This window comes from Dermacentor albipictus, chromosome 3 (genome assembly GCF_038994185.2).
Source record: "Dermacentor albipictus isolate Rhodes 1998 colony chromosome 3, USDA_Dalb.pri_finalv2, whole genome shotgun sequence".
In the NCBI taxonomy this organism is placed as follows: domain Eukaryota; kingdom Metazoa; phylum Arthropoda; class Arachnida; order Ixodida; family Ixodidae; genus Dermacentor; species Dermacentor albipictus.
In genome coordinates, this window is record NC_091823.1 from 112,204,455 (window position 1) to 112,225,217 (window position 20,763).

The 20,763-nt window shown below is 50.6% G+C and overlaps 1 protein-coding gene across 5 annotated transcripts in view; it reads left to right on the top strand.

Moving 5' to 3' along the window:
* Positions 1–20,763, top strand: part of LOC135908477 (uncharacterized) — a 463,787-nt gene that overhangs the window by 295,656 nt on the left and 147,368 nt on the right. For 2 of the 5 annotated variants that reach the window (XM_065440261.1, XM_065440263.1), the window contains exon 1: positions 17,791–18,213. The exons of the other annotated variants lie outside the window; for them this stretch is intronic. In XM_065440261.1, the coding sequence (XP_065296333.1) occupies positions 18,094–18,213 (120 nt within the window). In that variant the 5' untranslated portion in view covers positions 17,791–18,093. Of the gene's footprint in view, positions 1–17,790; positions 18,214–20,763 lie in introns of those variants that run through there. 5 annotated transcript variants of the gene reach the window in all.

The following is a 20,763-nucleotide window of genomic DNA, read 5'->3' on the forward strand; positions in this document are numbered from 1 at the left end:
AACAGTGCGAACTTCTCCATTATTGGAGTACAAAGCAGAAGCAGGTTGTCTCCTTTGTGAAGTTTCGGACTCGAGACAGCGCTCAAACTTTAGCGCGGGCAGAGAGGTCGGGGGGGTATTACATCCGGCATTTCGGGGCGACAAAACGTGGCCTCCTGCAGGTGTAGCGCTCTTCAAATGCCGGACTTTTTCCGGGGCGGGAATTAGCGACGCGGGACACTTTTCAATGTAGAACTTTCGGACGCAGATATTTTTTGTGCGACACCGTGTCCTTTCAGTGGCTTATCGCGCGGGGGGCTTTCCAAATTACAGGACTTTTCATGCTTAATACCGTTTGCTACAGGAACTTGTACTTTTCAGTGTAAGACCTTCTGCGGCTGGTATTCCCACCGTGAGTCTGTGCAGTATATAGTACAGGTCATTGTATAATACAGAGGCGACCCGTCGCGGTAGGTTGCAGTGGTTCTGGCGTTGATCTGCTGAACTCGGATGTCGCGGGATCGACCCAGGAGGCGACCGCCGCCGCGTTTGGATAAAGGGCGCTGGAAGGGGGGGTGAGGGGGGGGGGACTGCAAGAATACGCTCGTGTACTTATATGTAGGTTCACGTTACGGAACCACAGGTGGTCAAAATTAATTCCGAGTCACCTATACCACGGCGTGACTCATAGTGGGACCGTTGTTCTAGCACGTGAAACATCATAATCCATTTATTTGTTTTTGTAACACGTGGGTTCTCAGCGCAAACCTACGAGGGCCGTTTTTTTTTCAACCTCCGATAGGCTGTAAAAAAAAGACAAGTTCATCTAAAACAATAATTTTATTACCAAAAGATTAGTACAGTTACGGTTACTTTTCGACATAATCACCGAAGAGATTGAGGCATTTGTCATATCTGTGGACAAGCTTTGCAATACCCTCTTCAAAAAAAGTTGCCGCCAGTGAATTTAAGTAGTCCTTGACTTTGGTTTGAAGGTCGCCATTGGTTTGAAAGCGCTTCCCACCAAGCCACATCTTCAGTCCAGGAAAAAGATGAAAGTCACAGGGTGCTAAGTCTGGACTGTATGGCGGATGATCGAAAATGTCCCACCCAAATTGTTCGAGAATCCGTTGAGTTGCTCCAGCAGTGTGTGGACGGGCATTGTCATGGATCAGAACAACTCCAGCGGTCAGCTTTCCTCTTCGTTTGTTCTGAATGGCTCTACGCAAACGTCGTAAAGTTTCACAATAAACAGCTGCAGTGATTGTGGTTCCGGGCTCCATAAACTCCACAAGCAACACACCTTGTTGATCCCAAAACACAGTAGCCATGGTCTTTCTGTTGTTGAAGGTTTTTTTGAATTTCTTTGGTTTGTTTGGTGAATTTGAATGCAGCCATTGTTGTGATTGTCGTTTTGTTTCCGGTGTGCCGTATTTAATCCAGGTTTCAACCCCAGTCACGATTGATTTCAAAAGGTTGTCTCCTTCATCTTGATAACGCTCAAGGAACTCCAAAGCTGACGCCATTCGTCGAGTTTTGTGGCCGTCCGTCAACATTTTTGGGACCGAACGTGCACAAAGTTTTTTTGTAGCGTAACCGTTCAGTAACAATAGAGTACAAAACAGACTTTGAAGCTTCTGGAAATTCCGTAGATAAAGCAGTAATGGTGAATCTGCGGTTTTCTTTAACCATTCTGTCAACTCGTTGAACCAGGTCATTTGCGTCCTTGGCCCCCTTCATCATGCACATCATTACGTCCATCTTTAAAGTTTCGACACCATTCACGCACAACACCATCACTCATGAAGTTTTCCCCATACACTCGACTAATTCTCCGATGGATTTCTGCACCACCATGGCCTTCAGCCTGTAGAAAACGAATAACACTTCGCAATTCACACTTGGCGGGAGCAACAATAATGGCAGCCATGTTTACGTGGCTGTAGCAAAATGCCGACTGACGCCTGAATGTCAACAATGGCGGAGTGTGTAGTGCGAGAGCTGCGCAGTTGCCTACAGCGCATGTCCGGTTTCTGCTGCCCGCGTAGCACCTGCACGGAGCGATCGGAGGTTGAAAAAAAAACGGCCCTCGTACAACGTTTGTGGCCACGGTCGCTTCGGTACATAGAGATGCACTTCGGCGTGGACGCTGCGACGTCGGCAGAAAAGCGGCCACCGTGGAACCCACATGGATTGATGGATGAAAAAACTTCGTTGAGGTCCATCGGAACGCGCACTAGCACGGGTTTGTGGAGCCCACATGTTAGTCCGAAATTATTAGTTTGGGGTTTCGCATCAGTGCACGCTTGTCGAGTAGTGGCCGCTCACCGGAAAGTCGCGTTGCCGAGATGCATCAGCTGGTCAATAAAAAACTGGAACCGAGGGCATTAAAAGAACTGCGCACTTGCAGTTTCATATCTCCGTAAGTGGTTACACATAGGTGTAGTCGCTGTGTGGGATCTCTGAGTAGTTGCTTTTTCGCAAAAGCTCAGGCGAGGAATGCGCTTCGTTTCCTACATAAAGAAAAAGAAGCATAGAACTGGCGGTCCCATCCAAACATCAGAATACAGAGATTAGCTCTCACGGTTATGCGGGATTTTTCGTGGACAGTGAGCAGATAAATTATTTGTGGGCAATTGGTTTATACGTATATATACGTTTTGTTATTTTATGTGTTCCTATGGCCTGTTCATGTCTGTGTGGCACGTTGTTATAGTGCTATAACATTTTTCGTTATTTTTCTCTATTTTCCTCTCTGTAATACACGGACTCGCTCTGTTAGTGTTATTTCATTATAGAGTCTCGACGGTTTTTTGAAATTTCATTAACTTACTTTTCCCCCGCTTAGTTCGAATTTTCGGATTTTTTTTTCATTGCAATTGAAATAAAATAGAGATTTAGTCACGTATAATCGTGAAAGCTGTGCGCCTCTATAACGTAATAGTAAAAATAATAAGAAAATTATTGCAGAATAAGAAGTCACATCACAGGTTCAAAAAATCTTGGGTGGAATTGCACTTACAGTATAGTAGACAAACGTGGACATGCAAAGACCAAAGGCAAGAAGAATAGTTCCTATACACATTATATACTGAGTCTTGAAGCATCCGCGTATTTTGAGATAGCCGGTCCTATCTGTGGCCCAGCTTCGTATGCTTCGCATCGAATAAAGAAGAGCGGAAATAAAAAGAACAGGCGGTCATGGGCTGACTAGAACAAAAGCGGTCGCCTGTCACCAGCTTCGCCGACAGCTATTCCTGCAGATCTATCCGGCTCTGAAGTTTAAAAGCCACCAACGTCCACTAAACGTCAAGGAAAAAAAATAACGAGAAGGAAATTTGACGATATGGGTTTATGGTCGTGGAGACAAGCCGAAACAATATAGGAATAGCGCGTTCGCTATAAAGAGAGGTTAGTATACAGCGCAGACGTCACAGGAAGGTGTCTCGGTGCCCTCTCTATATAAACGCCTCGAGCAGGCACAAACCTTACCGTCCGGTATAGCCGTGATGGTCAGGGCAAAATATACTTCGGATTTCGAAGCGTGTGTATATATGGACTCCTTCCCAGCATGCTCTCGAAATCGTGTGAGACAGGGAGAAAAACGCCGAACCCGGAAAAGCCTCCCAGGGGACTATCTAGGACCTGCGGGCTGTCGCTTTGACAGGTGGACAGGACAGATACAAGCTGAGGCGCGAGAAGCGGCCCCTATTTCGCGCGTTCCGCTTCGTCAGAGCTCTACCGATAGTACACGTGATCTGCGCTCTTGACGTCTTTCTCTTCTTTCTTTCTTTCTTTCTTTCTTTCTTTCTTTCTTTCTTTCTTTCTTTCTTTCTTTCTTTCTTTCTTTCTTTCTTTCTTTCTTTCTTATTTTCGTAGCAAAAGGTTCAGCGGCGCCAGCAGCGTAGAACGATACGAGATACGAAAAGTCCGCATAGTCCGTTCCGGTATGGCGAGCTGTTTCCCGACACAACAGCAGCAATCTCGAATGTCTTCATTTCGAGGCCGAGCTGTCCTCTCGGCGAGCCGGTTATGTGCGACACCGGATACTGCGTGTAAAAGAGCTCGTTCGGAACTTCTGACTCTCTCCTATCGTCGTGGGTGGCTGTCTCAAATTCCAGATGGTCCTCCCGGTGATTTCCTATACGGTGAGAACATTTGTGCGTTTGTGACGGGCTCAGATTGTGCAGCGCTTGTCATTTTTTTCCCCTTTTCTTTTCCCGCTTTCGTTGAAATCTTATAAAGCCTATAAATTACCGTGTTCAACATGTAAATCAAGAATAATGAATTGAGAAAGCCGTGTATATATAGCGCGTGTGTGTGGGCATCATTTTTTTTTCTTTATTTAGGTGTGTGGCGACAAAGATAGCGAATTTCGTTGAGGACAGTGCACAAAGAGATGACGCCCTAGAAACTTCGTTTATATGTATACATGGTCTCGACGCGAGCTGGTCGAGCGTTAATTTAATCTTCTGAAGTGTACTTCGCGTGTCAATCCACCCCTTACAGACGAGTTGTTCGAACTTGCTTCGATGTTCGATCGGCCCGATTCACCCGATACATAGAGTTTACACGTGACCGACGACCGCATTCAGCCTGACAAGCCGACTCCACCCGACTTTATCGGATTCGTGTGAACCACAAGTCACATTGTCTGAACTATCTGCTGTCTAACCTTTTTTTTTTTTTTTGATAGCATTGGCGTGGTGCTTTCTGCAAGCTAGGGTGTCGCACGTACTTACCACTTTTTCTTTCTTTTCTTTTCTAAGTTTTAAAGCGTACCTGGTGCTTGCTTTCATTTCTTTCGCTTCGAAAGCAAGCATATTTTTTTCGACTACTTCAAGCACTGTTCCATTTTGTACCGCACAAGTTCACACCTGTTATGGCTCTTAAGAAGTCGACATTTGAACGAGTTGGTACTGGTTGAACACCTTGAAGGGGCGGCGCAAGACGACGAAGACAGGAGCGAGGACTATAGAGAGGATACTTTGAATAGCTGTCAGGATGCACCACTATAGATCAGACAGGCAGCTTATACGCGTTGTATCGAAAGCAGCAAGTTCGCTGAGCCACTACTGCAATTTCTACACAAGGAGGACATTCATGCGCCTTTAAAGCGAATAGCTTTCTTTGGATCCTTCGGCCGTTTTCGTGGCTGGTGGTCCAGGTCGGAGTCGTCAAGAAAAACGTTCGCTCGCTCTCTCTCTCTCGCTTGCTCCACTAGTTCGTTCGTTCGTTCGTTTTATTCGCTTACATTGATTGATAATCATCGTCGATAGATTCTGCACATATTGTTTTGAATGCACATCTATGTCACAGGGTGAGCTGCGTAAAAGGAAAAAAGGAGAGAGAGAGAGAGAGAGAGAGAGAGAGAGAGAGAGAGAGAGAGAGAGAGAGAGAGCACTGAGTGAACCTGAGCGAACACTGGGCGCTTAACCACTTAAAACTATAAGGATTAAAAAATAAGAAGAAGTAAACCGTGTGAAAACACGTGACGTTCGCGTAACATTAGCCCGAGACAAGCAGCATTATGTACCGGAGTCAAGAAATCCTTTATCCCAGCATCTCGCACTGTAGGGTGAACGAACACACACACGCGACGCGTAGTCCGAGTCGGAAGCGGAGAGGGAAAGATGACTGTCTGCGAGGCAAAAATGCAGACCACCGGGACGGTGGTTCTGCAAGTGTGTGTGTGTGTGTGTGTGTGTGTGTGTGTGTGTGTGTGTGTGTGTGTGCGTGCGTGTCAGCGATGCCCTACGTGAAGGTGAAGGAAGGCAAACTTTGGGAGAGAGACCAGCGAGCGGATAAAGCGACGGGCGGACGAAAAGCGCGCGCGGTCAGTGTGTATGCGTATGCGTTCCCGCGGCGATAGGCTCTAGCCACCCTACAGCGGCCGCTCATACGCCTGGCAGTAGTGCTCTTCTGGCGTCGACGGCGGCGTCAGGGTTAAGTGGGAAACAGACGCGAGATGAAGACGCCAACGGCGATCTACCGGTGCCTTTTCTCCTCTCTCTCTCTCTCTCGATAGCTTTCCTGGTATGCCTTCTTGAAGAGGCGAACGAGAAGTCAAGAGAATCGGGGTTGACAGATTTACGAGCTTCGAGGAGAAGAAGAAGGCCGGGACGCGCATCTCACAGGCGAGCGCAATCTTTGGTTCTAGTGCGAGCTTGCTTGCACGGGTCGTAAAGAGGAAAGCGCGGTCAGGTGACGTATTTACTGGCCCCGTAGACGAGGCAGCCGATGAAGGGGGCAGATTGGAGTCGGCCGAGCGCCCGGGCAAACTAAACGCAGAGTACAGACGCGGCAAAAAGTGCGTCCGTGCCCGGTCCGGCATGCCCCGCGGCTGACTGACTGACCCGGTCTTCTTCAAAGCCTTCGTTCGCCCTGCGGCGTGAGACATTCCCGGTATTGCTTTCAGAAGGATGTTTGTTTTTTCTCTCTCGGTCGCGTGCCGCCATGGGGTTCAGTGTTTTCGAGAAATAAGAAAAGAAAAAGTAAAAAAGCTGTTGTATTTTTCGCTTCAACATCATGCAGCAAAAAGAAAGTATCATCTGTAACCATTAGCGCGAAAAGATAGTGACAGGGCCCTCTAGAGAGAAGCAAAAAATGTGGGAATCGGACCCCCCGACGACAGCGTTGGGACGGACGCACGTGCAAAAAAAAAAAACACCGCTACATCCTTCTCCCTCCCTCCCGCCAGCCTTCGCGAGATAAATGTAGTAAGAGAGAATTCTAAGCGCGTGGCACCAGGGTCACCCGGTTTTGTTTGACGACAGCGTCTTCATTTTTTTTTTTCCCGCTCCTTAAAACGTTTTCTTTTGTCGTAAAAGCTCGAAAGAACTAGCCACACGCGTTTTAAGGGTTGAAGCTCTTAAGAGCAACAAGTATCCCGTCCTTTTTTTTTTTTTCCTTCCCCTATTGTCCTTGCTCTGAGAAGCCCGCGACATTATTCGCTTGGCAAAAGAGACGACACGCTGTGAGGCGCCAAAAAAGCCTCTTTTTCCATTAACTCTCGCAGAGAGAGAGAGAGAAAGAGAGAGAGGAACGAACCTTAGCTTCGTTGACTACGCTCTCCCCACCTCGGTTCCGCTCCTTTTTTTCTCTTGTGCCAGGACGCCTGGAGCGTGCATGTGTCGCGGCAGTTTAAGCCTGCAGGTCCGCGGAAGGTTTCAATAAAGGGTTCTGCGAAACAAAAGACCACATCCGACCGAGTAAAAGAAAACAAAATAGAAAACAGAGGGACAGGAAGAACAGAAACTGGAAGAAATTTCTCGGAGAGCACCAGAAAACGGGTGGGTGTTGCAAATGACACGTTCGGTTCGAAGCGTGTATAGACTCGAGCGACGTCTGCAACAATGGGGCTTAAAAAAAAAGGAAAAAAAAAGGCGAGGGTGTGCGTGTACGACGGACACAGTTGGCGTAGCGAAAAAAAGACGTCGTCGTCGTCGCGGGAAGTGCTTGGCTCTCGATTTTTTTTTTTTCTTTCTTTCGAGGAAACCCACTCACGTCCCAAACTGCCGACGCGCGGGAGGGGGGCGTTCTCGTCTACGACCGCAAACTCCGGAAAGACGCGCCGTGTAAAGAATCGTCCAGAGGCGGGACGTCCGGCAAAAAACGTCGTCGGGCTGGTGACTCGATGCCGTCTGCGCTCCGCGTGTCGTCCGCTCGCCTGGCTTCTCAACTTATACGGCTTGCGCGCCCGAAAAGGCGCCTGCGGGGGCATCTGGTACTGCGGTCACACTTTTTTTTTTTTTACGCTCCGCTTCAGTTCCGGCGCGCGCGGTCGTCGAAATAACAAGAAACGGACGAAGCTGGACGCCACCGACGCACGTGTTTTTGGACGGGGCTTCGCGTGACCGAAGTGTCCCTGGAAGAAAAAGAAGAAACATTAGAATTCACGCTTTTCGTCTCCTTATGGCGGTTCGTACGGCTTTCTATACGTGTGTCTTAGCCATGGTGGCAATCTTCAAGGAGCAGACGTCCCGTAGAGCGTTGTTCGCGGTTCTTTTTTTTTTGCTTTTTTTTTCTTCAGAGGCTCAGCGTGAATAAGCCTTTCCGGTGCGCGACCGTCTTTCGTTAAGCTGAAGGCGAAGAAACAAAATTAATAATTCAAACAGTCTGGTTCAAGAAAATGCTTGCAGGCAGTCCATGAGTCCCGAGTGTGTAGCATTTGACCTGCCACCTTTCTCGTTTCCTTCGTGTTGACGTCACGGTTATTACTTCAAGTCCATCTAATCCGGCATTTCTTTCTTCGTTCGCAAGACCAAATAAAGATATCTTTGGGGGTGGGTGCGGCGGGGGAGGGGGGGGGGGAGGCGCTGCAGCCCGCGAGCGTTTCTGGGACGATGTTCGGTCACACGAAAGCCGATGCGAGTCGAGTCAAAAGTCGGTTGACCTGGATTGACCCGGACGCGTTTAATGGCACTTCGCTGCCCCGATGTGTGCGTCTCAACACAATCCTCGCACCTTTCGTATATAGGCGGGCTGGCGGTACATTGTACTAGCGCAAAACAGACAGAAAAATAAATCACCAACTGGTTAAGAAAGCGTAAGTTTGGGCATGTTGGTCGAAAGACGAAAAAGAAAGGGACGAAAGACAGAGGTGCAACAGACGTAGCGTTGTGTCCGCGTCGTACTTCTGTCTTTCGTGCCTTTTCGAGCGCTAAAAACGTTATAGTTAAGAGAGGACGACACATTTCTTTTTTTCCCGCTGGTATACAATGTTTAGTCTCAGCTAGAATATAGTTTTTCTCCTCTTATTCCCTTTACTCCTTTCCCCAGCACAGGGTAACCAGTTGGTACTTACATTGGATAAGCTCCCTGTTTTTGCTCCCCTTTTGTCTTTCTCTCTCTCTCAACTAGAATTAACTACAGCGCAGTTTTTCAATCTGACCTCACTCAAGCAGACGTTTCGTTATGTCTTCCCGACTATCTAGCACTTACATGAGCCCAACGAGCGGGTTTCGTCACTGAAGTCCACCTCAACCGGACTGAGTCGGGTTCGCGCGTACGTTGCGATAGATCCGCACGTTGCCTCGCTTTCTTGTTGTTTCGTTTATTTTTCCTTTCGTCGTTGAGCCCCCGAATTTGTTGAAGTCAAGCAGTATAGTAGCAGTAGTAGTAGTAGAGAGACAGAGAAAGCTCTTTATTGAAAAGGCTGATTAGCCAGCGTATTTTCACCTACATGCTATTCTGCAGGGAATGAGACCAAGTAGAAGAAGGGCCCTAGAAGACAGTGGGCATGAGAAAAAATATTTTAAAGAACGCAGGTCGTGTGATGTTATCAGCAGTAGAGTAAGTGTCCGATGAGATTAAGGCAGACCTTAAATATAAAATAAGATAAAATCGCAGTTTCGACGAGACGATGTGCTATAGTCGTAGTTTAAACAGCAAATCAAGTGACTCAATATATAAAAACAAGAGGTTCAGGGCTTTGGGCTGTTTTGATGCGCAAGGCCAGGGACTCAGCATCCGTGTCAATGTCAAGGGGCCATTGTCGAGCTTTTCCATGTTTATTTTACATCGATGTCGTCCGTCTCTGTAAGCTGGGCTCTCAAGTAAGATGTGCTCTAGAGCGTCCACGGCGCCACAGTTGTCGCATATAGTTAATGAAGTCGTTCGTGATTCACACCTGCATTTCTTCTTTCGCTTTGTATCACCGCAAAGTTTATAGTTCGTGCGATCACAAGCGCAAGCTTGCCAGGCACGATGTCGTATGCGTCGTAGCTAGGGACCACTTTTGTATAAACACAGGTTGCCTGCGGAAGTTGCGGTCTGATTCTCCATTGTCACCATGCGTTGACCAGGTTGTCATACTTAAATAGAGCTGTTCGAATTTCTGCACGTCGTACACGAAGCGAGCGACCTCTGAACACTTTTGCATATATAGCCGTCATTTGCATGTGCCTACTTCCCTTTCCCCCCTCCTTCTTTTTCTTCCTTAAGCGTGGCTTCCTTTCCAGTCGCCGTTACCACTTGCAAAGTAAGTGCCGCAAAACTGTCAGTCCTTGACGAGAAATTACCAAAAAAAAAGGAGAAAGAAATCGGAGCTAAGGTCAGAAGTGCTTTATCGCGGAGCGAAATTCGCGTACGAAAGCAGAGACAACCCCCTGGAGAGATGGTCGCGCAGCGTATCAAGACGCGATGTCGTGAGCCGAATGTGAAGAAACGAGGAAAAAGAAAAGAGAAGAAGTCTTCGTGTGGAAGAGGACGGGAGAGAAGGCGTCATCATGTGCTGCGCTAGGGCATTTACTCGCTACAACCCCCCCTCCCCCCCCACCCCCCCTGCCGCCGTCAGAGTGACACTCGGTCAGGACGGACAGAGTGGCCATCCGACCCCGAGCAGCCGTCACCCGCAAAGACAAAGGACGACCGGGTGTTCGTGAGGGCGGTATCAGAGGCGCATGCGCCCGTTGAAACAGCAGGAATAAGAGTGGAGAGAGGATAGCATGTACATGGGAACACGAGTTGGAGAAAGAGGAAGAAGGTATGCGGGCGAGAAGGAGGCGATGCGCCCTCATCTCTCATCTCGTTGCTTTTTTATTTATGTCTTTCTGATTTAGCAATGTAGCGAAGGTGATCACTTTCCGCCGATCCCTCCTTCGTTCAGCTTAGCAACGTACACAGACAGGATGAGACCCGTGCGGACGGACAAGACAACGGTATCGGGGAGCGGATAAGACAGCATATAGAATTGACGGATGGATGTGTCGGTGGCCGATCGTGCTGCATAATGTGTGAAACACGAAACTGCATAAAACGGGCTGACGAAAGCAGGTGGACACGCAGATGACCTCGAAAGAAATTTTTTCTTCAAGAAGAGCTGCTTATGTAATACAAGGAAAAAAAAAATTACGGGACACTATTTCTTTAGACATTTCTACTCCTATATATGTATCATATTTTGTTCTTAGTATATAAAATATAAGCAGTTTTTTTCAACAAAATTTTAGACAGAAGGGATGGCCTGTCCACTTCCCTTTCGTCAATATGTTCATATAGTTTCGAATTCGACAGTATCCTTGCTAAAAAAATGGAGGACACTTAGGCTTCGCCTTTAAGAGTGGAACGCGATAGCATTCAAAGACCCCTGAGTGATTCTCACGCTTCCCGGCAACTGGAGCGCATGTAACCGTAATGCTTACCGGGAAACGCGGTCCGCAAACGCTATGCACGAAGACGGGCTTTCTGGTAGAAGCACAGCCTCTTCCGTATGTCGCGATTCGACGGAGGCGAGTGCCAGCTGGAGGTATTGCGAGGAACCGGGCGTGCCGCTGCGTGGCCTCCGAGACACCCGCGCGCCGGCGCGGGCAAATGGCGGACGCCGCGGCTGGTTTGTGAATGGCAGAAACGTTAGAAAACGGGTTTCTTTGAGTTTTCGCGTAACATAATTGTGTTTTCTCGTATAGACAAATTACAGTCTGAGAGATAGCATGCCGGTAGGTTGTGTGTAGGTCAGAGTTTGTGATTTTTCCACGTATCTTAGCTCGAGAAATTCAAATATTTAAGTAAATTCCTTGCGTCACATGGAGGGCCTGTGTATGGGTGGTTCGCAAATCTTTTCGCCTGAATGATGTCCGTCGCCGACACCGGACTTTCTGCGACACGGGCTCCCTAACGCTGTCGCGTTGGGTGTCCATTATAATCACTGTGAGCATCCTACGCCCCCTCTTCTGATACATTCCGAAAAGCTTTCCCGCAACGCACGCTCTGCATTGTGTGTCAGTTCTTTGCTCACGAAGAAGCTATTGGAGAAACACAATGAGAAGGTCAGACATAAAGAACAAATCTGCTGCAGATAAAGAAGAAGCAGAGACGAAAATGATAACGACGAAGAGAAAAGTGGAAAGGCCACGCGGCCGACGATGGTCTTTCCTTTGTATCTCCTTCTCTCTCTCTCTCTCTCTCCGCCCCGTTTCCACCTTCTTGAGGACCGGTCGCATCTGTGTAGAGCCTTGAGGGAGAGAGAGAGAGAGGAGGAAGGCAGGTGCTCGGGACTGCATCGATATTCGGAGCTCGTACATATCCGCGCATCTTTCCGAACAGGGCGGCGTATAATTGCCCTCCGCAGCGCCCCGGGCAGCGCGCTCCATTGCGCGCGGATGCAGCTGCCGATGCCGAACTTGCGTGGAGCAGCCCTCGAAGGCGACGTAGCGGTGCGTGAGCGCGGGCAGTGGGTCGCGGGCCCGCTTCTTTGTTTTTCTCTTCATACATAGAGTATAGTCGGGAAGCGCGACCATTCAGTAAGGAAAAGAGAGAGAGAGAGACTGTCTGCAAATTTATGCATAATTTAGAAGAACGCCGTCAGCTGGTTAGGAGTTGGCCCCTAAATACCCGGCAACGAACACAATGTGCGAAGAGAATGGTCAGCTGATGTTAGAAACCGGGATCGAATTCACCAAGCTTTTCTTTCGAATTGCTATTTCTATTGGCCTAATACATGGGACATCGCAAACAATACATGCAACATCGTGATTGGCTGACAGTTTCTCTAACGAACAATGAAACCGGCGGAAGTTTACGTGAAGACCGTTAGCGACCTGTAATCCGTCTCAATAACTCCCTACAGGTGTAACGTATACGAATGCTATATGGCTCATTTTCGCCAATCAGTAACAAGAGCGGGCTGTGTGTCCCGAGATGGGAGGGGGCTTGCTCTCTCGGGCCATTCCAGATGGATCAGCACGCCACTGCTCCACGAAACTTCCATTCAGACGGAACCGAGAGCTCTGAGAAGAACGATGACGTAGCCTTCGTTGATCGGAAAGAAAGTCACAAAAGGCAAAAGACAAAAAGAGAGGTTCACACCACAGCGATTTCCACCCTTCTGCAGGGCCTTCTTCAGGTGGCCGAATTCACAAAGGTTTTTCGTTAGTAAGTGTTCTTTTTTTTTTGCCATTGGCCAGTCACTATCGGTTATGATATGTCCAGCACCGGGATTGGCTAGAACTTTCTCTTACGAACAATTCTAGCGTAACAGTTTCCTTCTTTTTTTAGATACGATTCCTGGTTCTCTTCTGGTTGGCTGGCACGACAATGCAGCTTTCGCAGCACTCCATGGAGTTGGTGAGGCTGTTCTGTCGGCTACCGTGGCCTTGTTTTCACTGACGACTTTATATAGTGTTCGCCCTTATGCAATGAGATCTCGCTGTTCTTCCAAGTCCACAACGGCTTCTTCATGATCTTACCTCGGTGCCAGCCCGCAGAATCTCTTGTCATAATCGGTCGTCGACCCCTCCATCTATCGCTGTTCTGGGTGGCACATAAAATTTTATTGCAGCAACCGGCCAAGCACTCTATTATTTATTTACGAAGCACTGACTCCCGAAGCTGACAAAACTATCTTCGGTTTCGTTCACAGTGACTAACCAATGAACTCTGTAAAAGAGGAGGTTTCGAAAGAAAGTCGACCTCTCTCTCTTTCTTTCCGTGAAAGTGAGGTAGAATGACAAGCTTCATAGATTTCTCTACGCAAGAAGGCATCGGCGGCTCGTTTGCCCCACCAGCGACGTCACACGGACACTATAGTAAGCTCGCTGTAGGAAGTCGCACCACGCGAGAAGCTAGGCTTTTACAAAGCCACGCATCTGTCACACGCGAGATAAGTTCTACAATGCCGCGCGCTTATGTAGCCGCTCCGAATCTATACGAGACGTCCTTGAGAGTCCTGGAACGCGTTATTTCGTCGCCGCAGTGGCACCGCGCCGCACGATAGCTGTAATAGACCGTCCGAGGCCGCGGCCCGGCCGCAAATCCTCGAGTAAAGAGAGAGCTCGGCGCAGGCAGCATTGTCGAGTCGCACCGGTTTCGCCATCTACAGCTACAAAGCCGCTTTCGCGTGCCCCCCGTCGGCCGGCGCTCTCGTAAACTCTCACGCGAGCTGCGAATCAGAAGCTCGCCGCCGCAAATCCATCACCCGGGAAACCGTCCCGAGCCGTCCCATGCTCACCGCCGTCGCCTCCGCCCCTGGCACCTGCGCGCTGAGTTAACTCATCGCGTGGGGCGATGAGTTTCTTTCTTCTAATCCCGCGCCTCGCAACTCGAGGCCTCCACCACCTTTGTTCTCATTCTCCGCATCAGCCTCGGGCCTGGTGTTATTGCATTAAAAAAATACTAACGATTCGAAGACGGATAACACCAGTCGCTACCCAGTAGCTAACGTGCGAAATCGAAGCGAAAAAATAAAGAACCGATTGTTTCTAGAGTCCTTTAGCATGTAGCGTTACCATTCTGCGGTTATTCATACCGCCTTCCGCCAGCCGCGCATGTACTTGCAATATTGCGATGCTTAATATTGAAAAGGGAGTTACAGAGGCGATGAGTGCAGCTATGTGGAACGAGCTATAGCAACGAAAGATTTCTCTTCCTTTTTCCGCCTTCCGAAAGCCGTGCACTGTCGTACATTGTGTGATTTCCTGTCGTTATTATTATTTTTTTTTCATCAGCTCCCTGGCGCCATCCTAATAGACTCTGAAGTGCTCTCCGGCAGTTTCACAACAGGCGTGTTTTCTTTACTGCGGATGAATAAATCAAGTTCACGTGCCTCACGCAAGAACGAGCCCCCGTTCCAAGCTTATATAGGCAGGCAGACGCTAACCGACGGCGACACATTCTGTTGGGCTCCGCCCCACCCGAATTTATTGGCTGGATTAGAACGCTTTTCCGACGCTTAGCAGGCCTCTTATCTCCGTTTTGCTTATCGGTCTCATCAAAGGACTTCAATCTCGACAAACGTGCTGCCTTCGGGCGCGGCTTCTCCAAGCAGAACCGGCGGAACACCACAGGCCTTTGTATATACCTCGCGCGCAGTTCCTTTTTTCCAGTGAGGTTGATAAACGTCACGAAATTGAAAACACCCCGGACGAGCGACAAAAGGGCTGGGAGTGACTGAATATCGCCGGGCGCATCTCTCCTGCCGGCCTCCTTCTTCTCTGGCTCGCGCGTCTGAATGGGACGAGATTTAACAAAGATACGCAGGAACCGACGGAGCAGAAAAGGTCGAGGTTTTACGACTTCAGTCGTCGGGGAGTGAGCGACGCCTGGCGCGGAGCCCTCGCGGTAACCCCCCTCCACCCCCCCTTCCACGCTTTCCCCAAGCCACCACTTCCCATTCTTCCCAGATGTTCCTGCTCCACTTTCCCGAACGTGTATTATTTCGCTTTTCTAGTTGCATGTTCGGGCGGCGTCTGTTCTTCCGCGGACACGACACACCTCCTCCTCCTTCTTTCCTTTTTTTGCAAACGGCACGGGTCTGCGTTGCCTGCCCCATTCCGTCTCAAATCGCAACTTCATAGACGCAGCCGCGAGCTTTCTTCGTCACCTCCCCCTCCCCCACCCGATACCCTGGTTCATTGCTTCAGCCCTCCCAAGAGCCAGGCGCTCGCACTGCTCTTCCTACCCCATAAAAAAAAGAGAGAGAAAGAAAGAAACTCGGGGTTTCCGGGAACTGCAGCAACACGAAGTCAAACCTCGAATTCGCGGCAAATATATATATATGTAAGGAACGAAAGAAGCAACGAGAGAAAAAGCGGAAAGTAAAACAGGAAAGAAGTGGGCAGGAGCTGAACGAAACTGGTCGCCTCCCATCCCGTTTACACGCGTCGTACCGCTAGTAAACCCGGGCTCCCCGTCCGTGCGCGCGCACAAACGCATGGGGCGAGCCTCCCCGAAATTCGACACACGGCAGCGCAGAGACAGCGCAGCGCATACAAGCGCAAGCAGCCAGCAGCCGCCGCTTGCCTTCTTCGTTGCCGAGCGCCGGTGCGCACCTCGGTGCCTCGAAATTCCGACGGCGTCCCCACAGCTCCGCGCGGTTTTTACGTGTTGCGTTTACCTGCACCCCAACGCTGCGCTCTACCGAGACGAAGGAAGCAACGAAAAGTGCAAAGAGGCAGCGAACGCCGACAAGGTAAGGGAAACCCTCGGAAGCAAGGAGAAGAATGCAAACAAGGAATGAATAAACGGAGGAGGAGGGTCTGCTGCGTGGAACACGGGGTCGGGGCAGGGGAGAGGGCGTGGGGGACCGGGGAAAGGCTCCCGGTCCGAACACCGGTGCTTGGGAGAAGGGGGAGAGAGGAACAAACACGGCGGTGGCGGCGGGGCACACGCTTTGCTTTCACGCGAGCTCGCGCAAAAGTGGGAGAGTGGGATGTGGCTGGAGAGAGTTGGGAGATGGCAGAGGCGAGGGTACAGCGAGCTGCAGCGAGGGGGCGCGCGTGCAACCCGCACAAAGGACGGCTGCAGCATTGAAAATTAGAGCCTTCAAACTTGGTTCTCCCCTCCGTCCTGCACCCCGCGAATCTCTATATACGAGACCGCTATTGCTACTCTGCGTCTCCTCGGTTGCACCTTGGCTTAGAACCAACTTTTCCTTTTTCTGACGTATTTTTGTAATAGTAGCCCCCCGGTTTGTGCTCCGTGCGAGGCACCCAACCCCCTCTGAAATGCGAAACAGCCGTGCTTGCTCGGCGGTCTGTGCGTGCGAGTCAGAGGGCGACAGCGGCTGGAGAGGCGGGAGCACAAGCAGGAACGGTTACATGTCTAGAAAAGAAGAACGTTTCAAGGATCAGAGAAGCTGCGGAGCGCTTCCGCACCCTCCCGAACTATCGCACCCCTCTCCCTGCAAACAAAACGACCCACATGCGGAGCAAGGTAAGATTGAAGCAATGACAAAAAGCGGCGCCGCCGCCTCACCGAAGATGGATTCCGACACCTGGGAGCGAAAGAAGTAACCGCGGGCGTGAAAGGTGCGAGAGAAAGAGAGAAGGCAGGAGGAATAGAAGCGACCCGGGCTGGGACTGCGATGAGCAGGGTTGCGATAGGCAACGAAGGCAGCAAAAACAAAGGGACTGTGCTGGTGTAGGCAGGAAGGAACGAAGACGTTGTGGTACTGGCAATGCTCCCGAAAGACTGTTCCGTTTGGGAAAGCCGAGAGGGCATCGGGCGGAGATGTATACGTGCGCAGACCCTGCTCAACCAGCCCGACGACCGAGAAAGAACGACCGCCGATCAAATCGCTTACCCGTCCAAAAGAAGGGCGAAAGACGGACACGAGGTATTGCGGGGAGCCGATCATCTGCATTTGTAAAGAAAACAATGGCCGAGAGATCGAACGAAGGATACAACGAAAAACGAGATAACTGGGGCTCCCTCGCCCTCTCCTTTATGCTCTGGAAAAGATAGACAGATAAACTCCAGCCATCCAGCGCGCCGCTGACACGCGATAAGACAAAAGGTGCAGACGAAAATAAAGAGATCGCGCGCCGCATCGCACGGCGCACGTGCGCGTTCTAACAAAGAGAGAAAAGAGAAGCGAAGGAAGCGGCGTCCGCAGTGTTCAAAGGTGAAGGCGAGAGATGCCCGCCGTCCCGCCCTCCCCTGTTTATTCCCGCCCACCCTCTCTCTCTCCTTTTGTTATGCTGCACGGCCGCACCCGTTGTTTGGCTTCTCTTTATTTTACGCTCGGTGCGTCGCGCGGCTCTGGCCGGGCGGGCAGGTGGTAGGAAAAGAATTCCGAAGGCGACACGCACACGCACGCACGCACAATCTACGGAGATGGCTGAGGGGAAAGGGCAGTCTTACCGAGGAGGAGAGCAGAAAGAAGCGCCGGTCTCGAGCTCAGCTTGCTGAGCCGTGCGCGCGACAAGCGAGATTGCCCTCCGAGGATTGAGAGAGAGAGAGGGAGAGCCGGCAGAGAGAGAAGGAGAAATGCCGGGCACGCCTTCTTCTCAGCCTCTTCCTCTTTCCCGTCCTATTCGGAGGAGAGTTTTCCCAACTCCGTGTGCGGCGGCGGCGGCACACAGTCAACAACACCGCAGCAGTCGCGCCGTGTGCGAGGCGATGGCCAGACCTGTGCGCGCATGCATTGAGTCAGTTGTAGCCGTGCGGCGGAGGAGCGTCGTCGTCACAAGCACGCGCGTGCTGCCGTTGCGACTCTGCTGAACCGGCGACTCCGCGCGTCGCGGAAGTCGATCGCGCTCGCCGAGTCCCCGTGTTTATTGTTATTTGTGGTGCATCTTCGATTTGCTTTTTTTTCGTCATCGAACGAGTGTCTCACGTTGTGTCCGTGACCAATGGAGTGAACGAGAGACCTCGGTCTCTTCGCCGCCTACCGCCATGCCGAGGGACAGGACGGACGAGAAGCGGGCCATGGCGAAGATGTGCGATTGGATGTACGTCGCCGACCCGAGGTTCATGGGTCGGAACGGGCCGACCACCGTCCGCCTGGATATCATGGTAAGCAGTTGAAACGCTGGCCGTTCGAACGGAGTGGCAGGAGCGACAGCTCGGGCACGACGCAGCGTGCCCGGTCGGCCGTCGCGTGGATTGCCGCGTCGAACCTTGCATTCTGTCTGACGTCATGGCGCCAGCACTTGATTCATTTGTCTTTTCTCCAAATTCTTTAAAAAATTTGGTGTGGCTGGTGATCGCGGCCGTATTTCAGCATAAAGAGGCTGTCACTTCTCAGTTGCACTGGGCGATCACAGTCGATGCTGATAGCCTGAATTACTATAAATTTTGTTTCGTTTCTTCTTCCTCTTTTAATTTTCGCTTTCCATGCCAGTCGCGTTGCTTGCGGTTGCCTTCGGGTCGTGTGTTATCGCTCGGTAATGTCAGTTCTGCATCCGAGGGCTTCTGTCGAAAGATGCCTGCGCTGCTTAATCGCGCAACACGTCACTAGTCGGCACCGCAAATATGCCATGTTATCTATGGAGGAGCGTTACCGCGTCTTTCTAATCGCTGAAGCTCAATTGATGTAATGCCGTTTACATATGTCACCTGTTAGACATGCAGGGAAGCCGGTTACAAGTCCTGTCGGCGCTCGCTAAACGAACGTGGGAAGCGTAAATTATCGCTCCTCCGCTCACCTCCAGCATTTCAACGGTTCATTTAAACTTGTTCAACAAACTCGTTCATGTATGCGACGTGTAATCTTGACGGGGAAACTTTGACCGTGTTCGTAAGGATCAAATCCAACTCGTAAAAGGAAGCGCACGCAAAAACAAAAAACAGAAGAAGAAATCCTTGTCAGTCCTGATTCCGAGCACTGACCCCTCCCCGAAAGCTCATGTCCGAGGCAGCTCTCACAGGCGCCCACGGAGGGCCGAATGGGCGAACGTTGCCGAGACCTTGCTGGTGTGCGCCGCCATCGGAACAGGCGTCAGGCAATTCGCGCGTGCGAAGAGGGTCGCGACCCTTTCGCCACCAGGGCCTCTCGCTGCTCCGTCGATTAATGCAAACGCGCGAACGAGTCTTTAACAGCCGCGAAAGAGAGTGAGCGAGAAGGTGTGGAGAACGCAGAGGGCAGCGAGCCTTTCAGCGTTTCGCCGACGATTGGTGCTCCCCCCCTCATCGACACCTCGAGCGGGCCTGGCCGGCCGTTTGCGGCGTTTCCGATATGTGCGCGGGACGTTCCGAATCGCCTCGGGAGGGAGTCGTGACGTACGCTGAATAAGCGTCATGCATGCCTCGTCGATCGCGGTTAACCCCTCGGCTTGCGTTTATTGCGGGTGCGCCGCAGGGATCATATAATCCGCATGGTATATAGATGCGTGCATGCATCGGCCCGCGCTGCATTACTCACCCAACAACAACGCATTCCGCGCTGGAGAGGAGAATGGCTTGAAGGGACGGTAGTTATTCGAGGCTGGGCTGTTTATAGAGTGGACTGCCCCCCTGCCGTCACGCGCACAATGAATGCCGTCGTTGACAATTGCCGGGTCGCAACACGGCGTTCAGAAAGGCGGTGAACGGTCGATGCTGCGCCGCGGATAAGCCTACCTTTACCTCGAGGGTTTGTACGTACGTCCGAACTGATCCAGGCGAATAGGTGACAGGCGTTCCGGCTTGTACGATCCAATCGTCGTAAACGGTCTGTGTCCGCTGCAGGACGAAGGTGCCTCCCTAAACTACATCCGTAAACTTCGTCGACCAGGGATGAAGCGTTTCGGCACACCGTTATCTCATTAATGAGGTGTCAGCAGTACGAGCTTGCCGTACCCATATACAGAGCGCAGCTGGCAGGGTGCCGCAGTGAAGCGCTTGCCAGAAACGTCTGCTGATTGGGTATAGATGTGTCCTCTACGTAAACTGCGCACCTTTTAGCATCTTTGTTTAGCAGCCCCCACAGAGGGGCCGCAAGATAAAGAAAGGATGCTCACTTTGAGCAGATGCTTACATGCCGGCTGCGGAAAAAAATCATCATTTGCATAACGGCTCCTGTTTTAACCCCTTTGATGTCACGCCCGGTTAATTCCGCGCTCAGTAATTCTCCCAACCCTTTTGGAGGCCGGCGTTCGTACACCGGGTGCAGTCATCCGTGGCTTAACTTATCGAATTGGGATCCATTGAATGGTCGCCTTTATTTCGCAGAGGGCCAAGGCATAAGTATAACCAAGGCAAGGTCGCGTACAAATGATTCAACAGCGAAACAAGACCCTGATCGCTGTCTCACGTCTTGCCCACTTGAAGCGCTTGCGAGCATGAACAGCCACGCAGAGAGGGAAAAAAAAGAAAAAGAATAGGTAAGCAGCGTGGTTTGGGAAAGAAAAAGAAAAAAAATAACTTAGAAGTCCACTTAACTACTTATCCGAGTCTGTGGTCTATGAAAAACACATTATGCAAGACCAACAGTGCCACTTTCTTTGCGACTTCATTAAGCAGCGCGCGTTTGCATTCCACCATTAGCTTTCCTCAAGTCTGCAGGGTGAGCATTTAAAATGAAAAAAAAAAAAATATCCTTCCCCTTTCAGTGATCGGCAAGTGTATTGAAGAAAGCCATAAAAC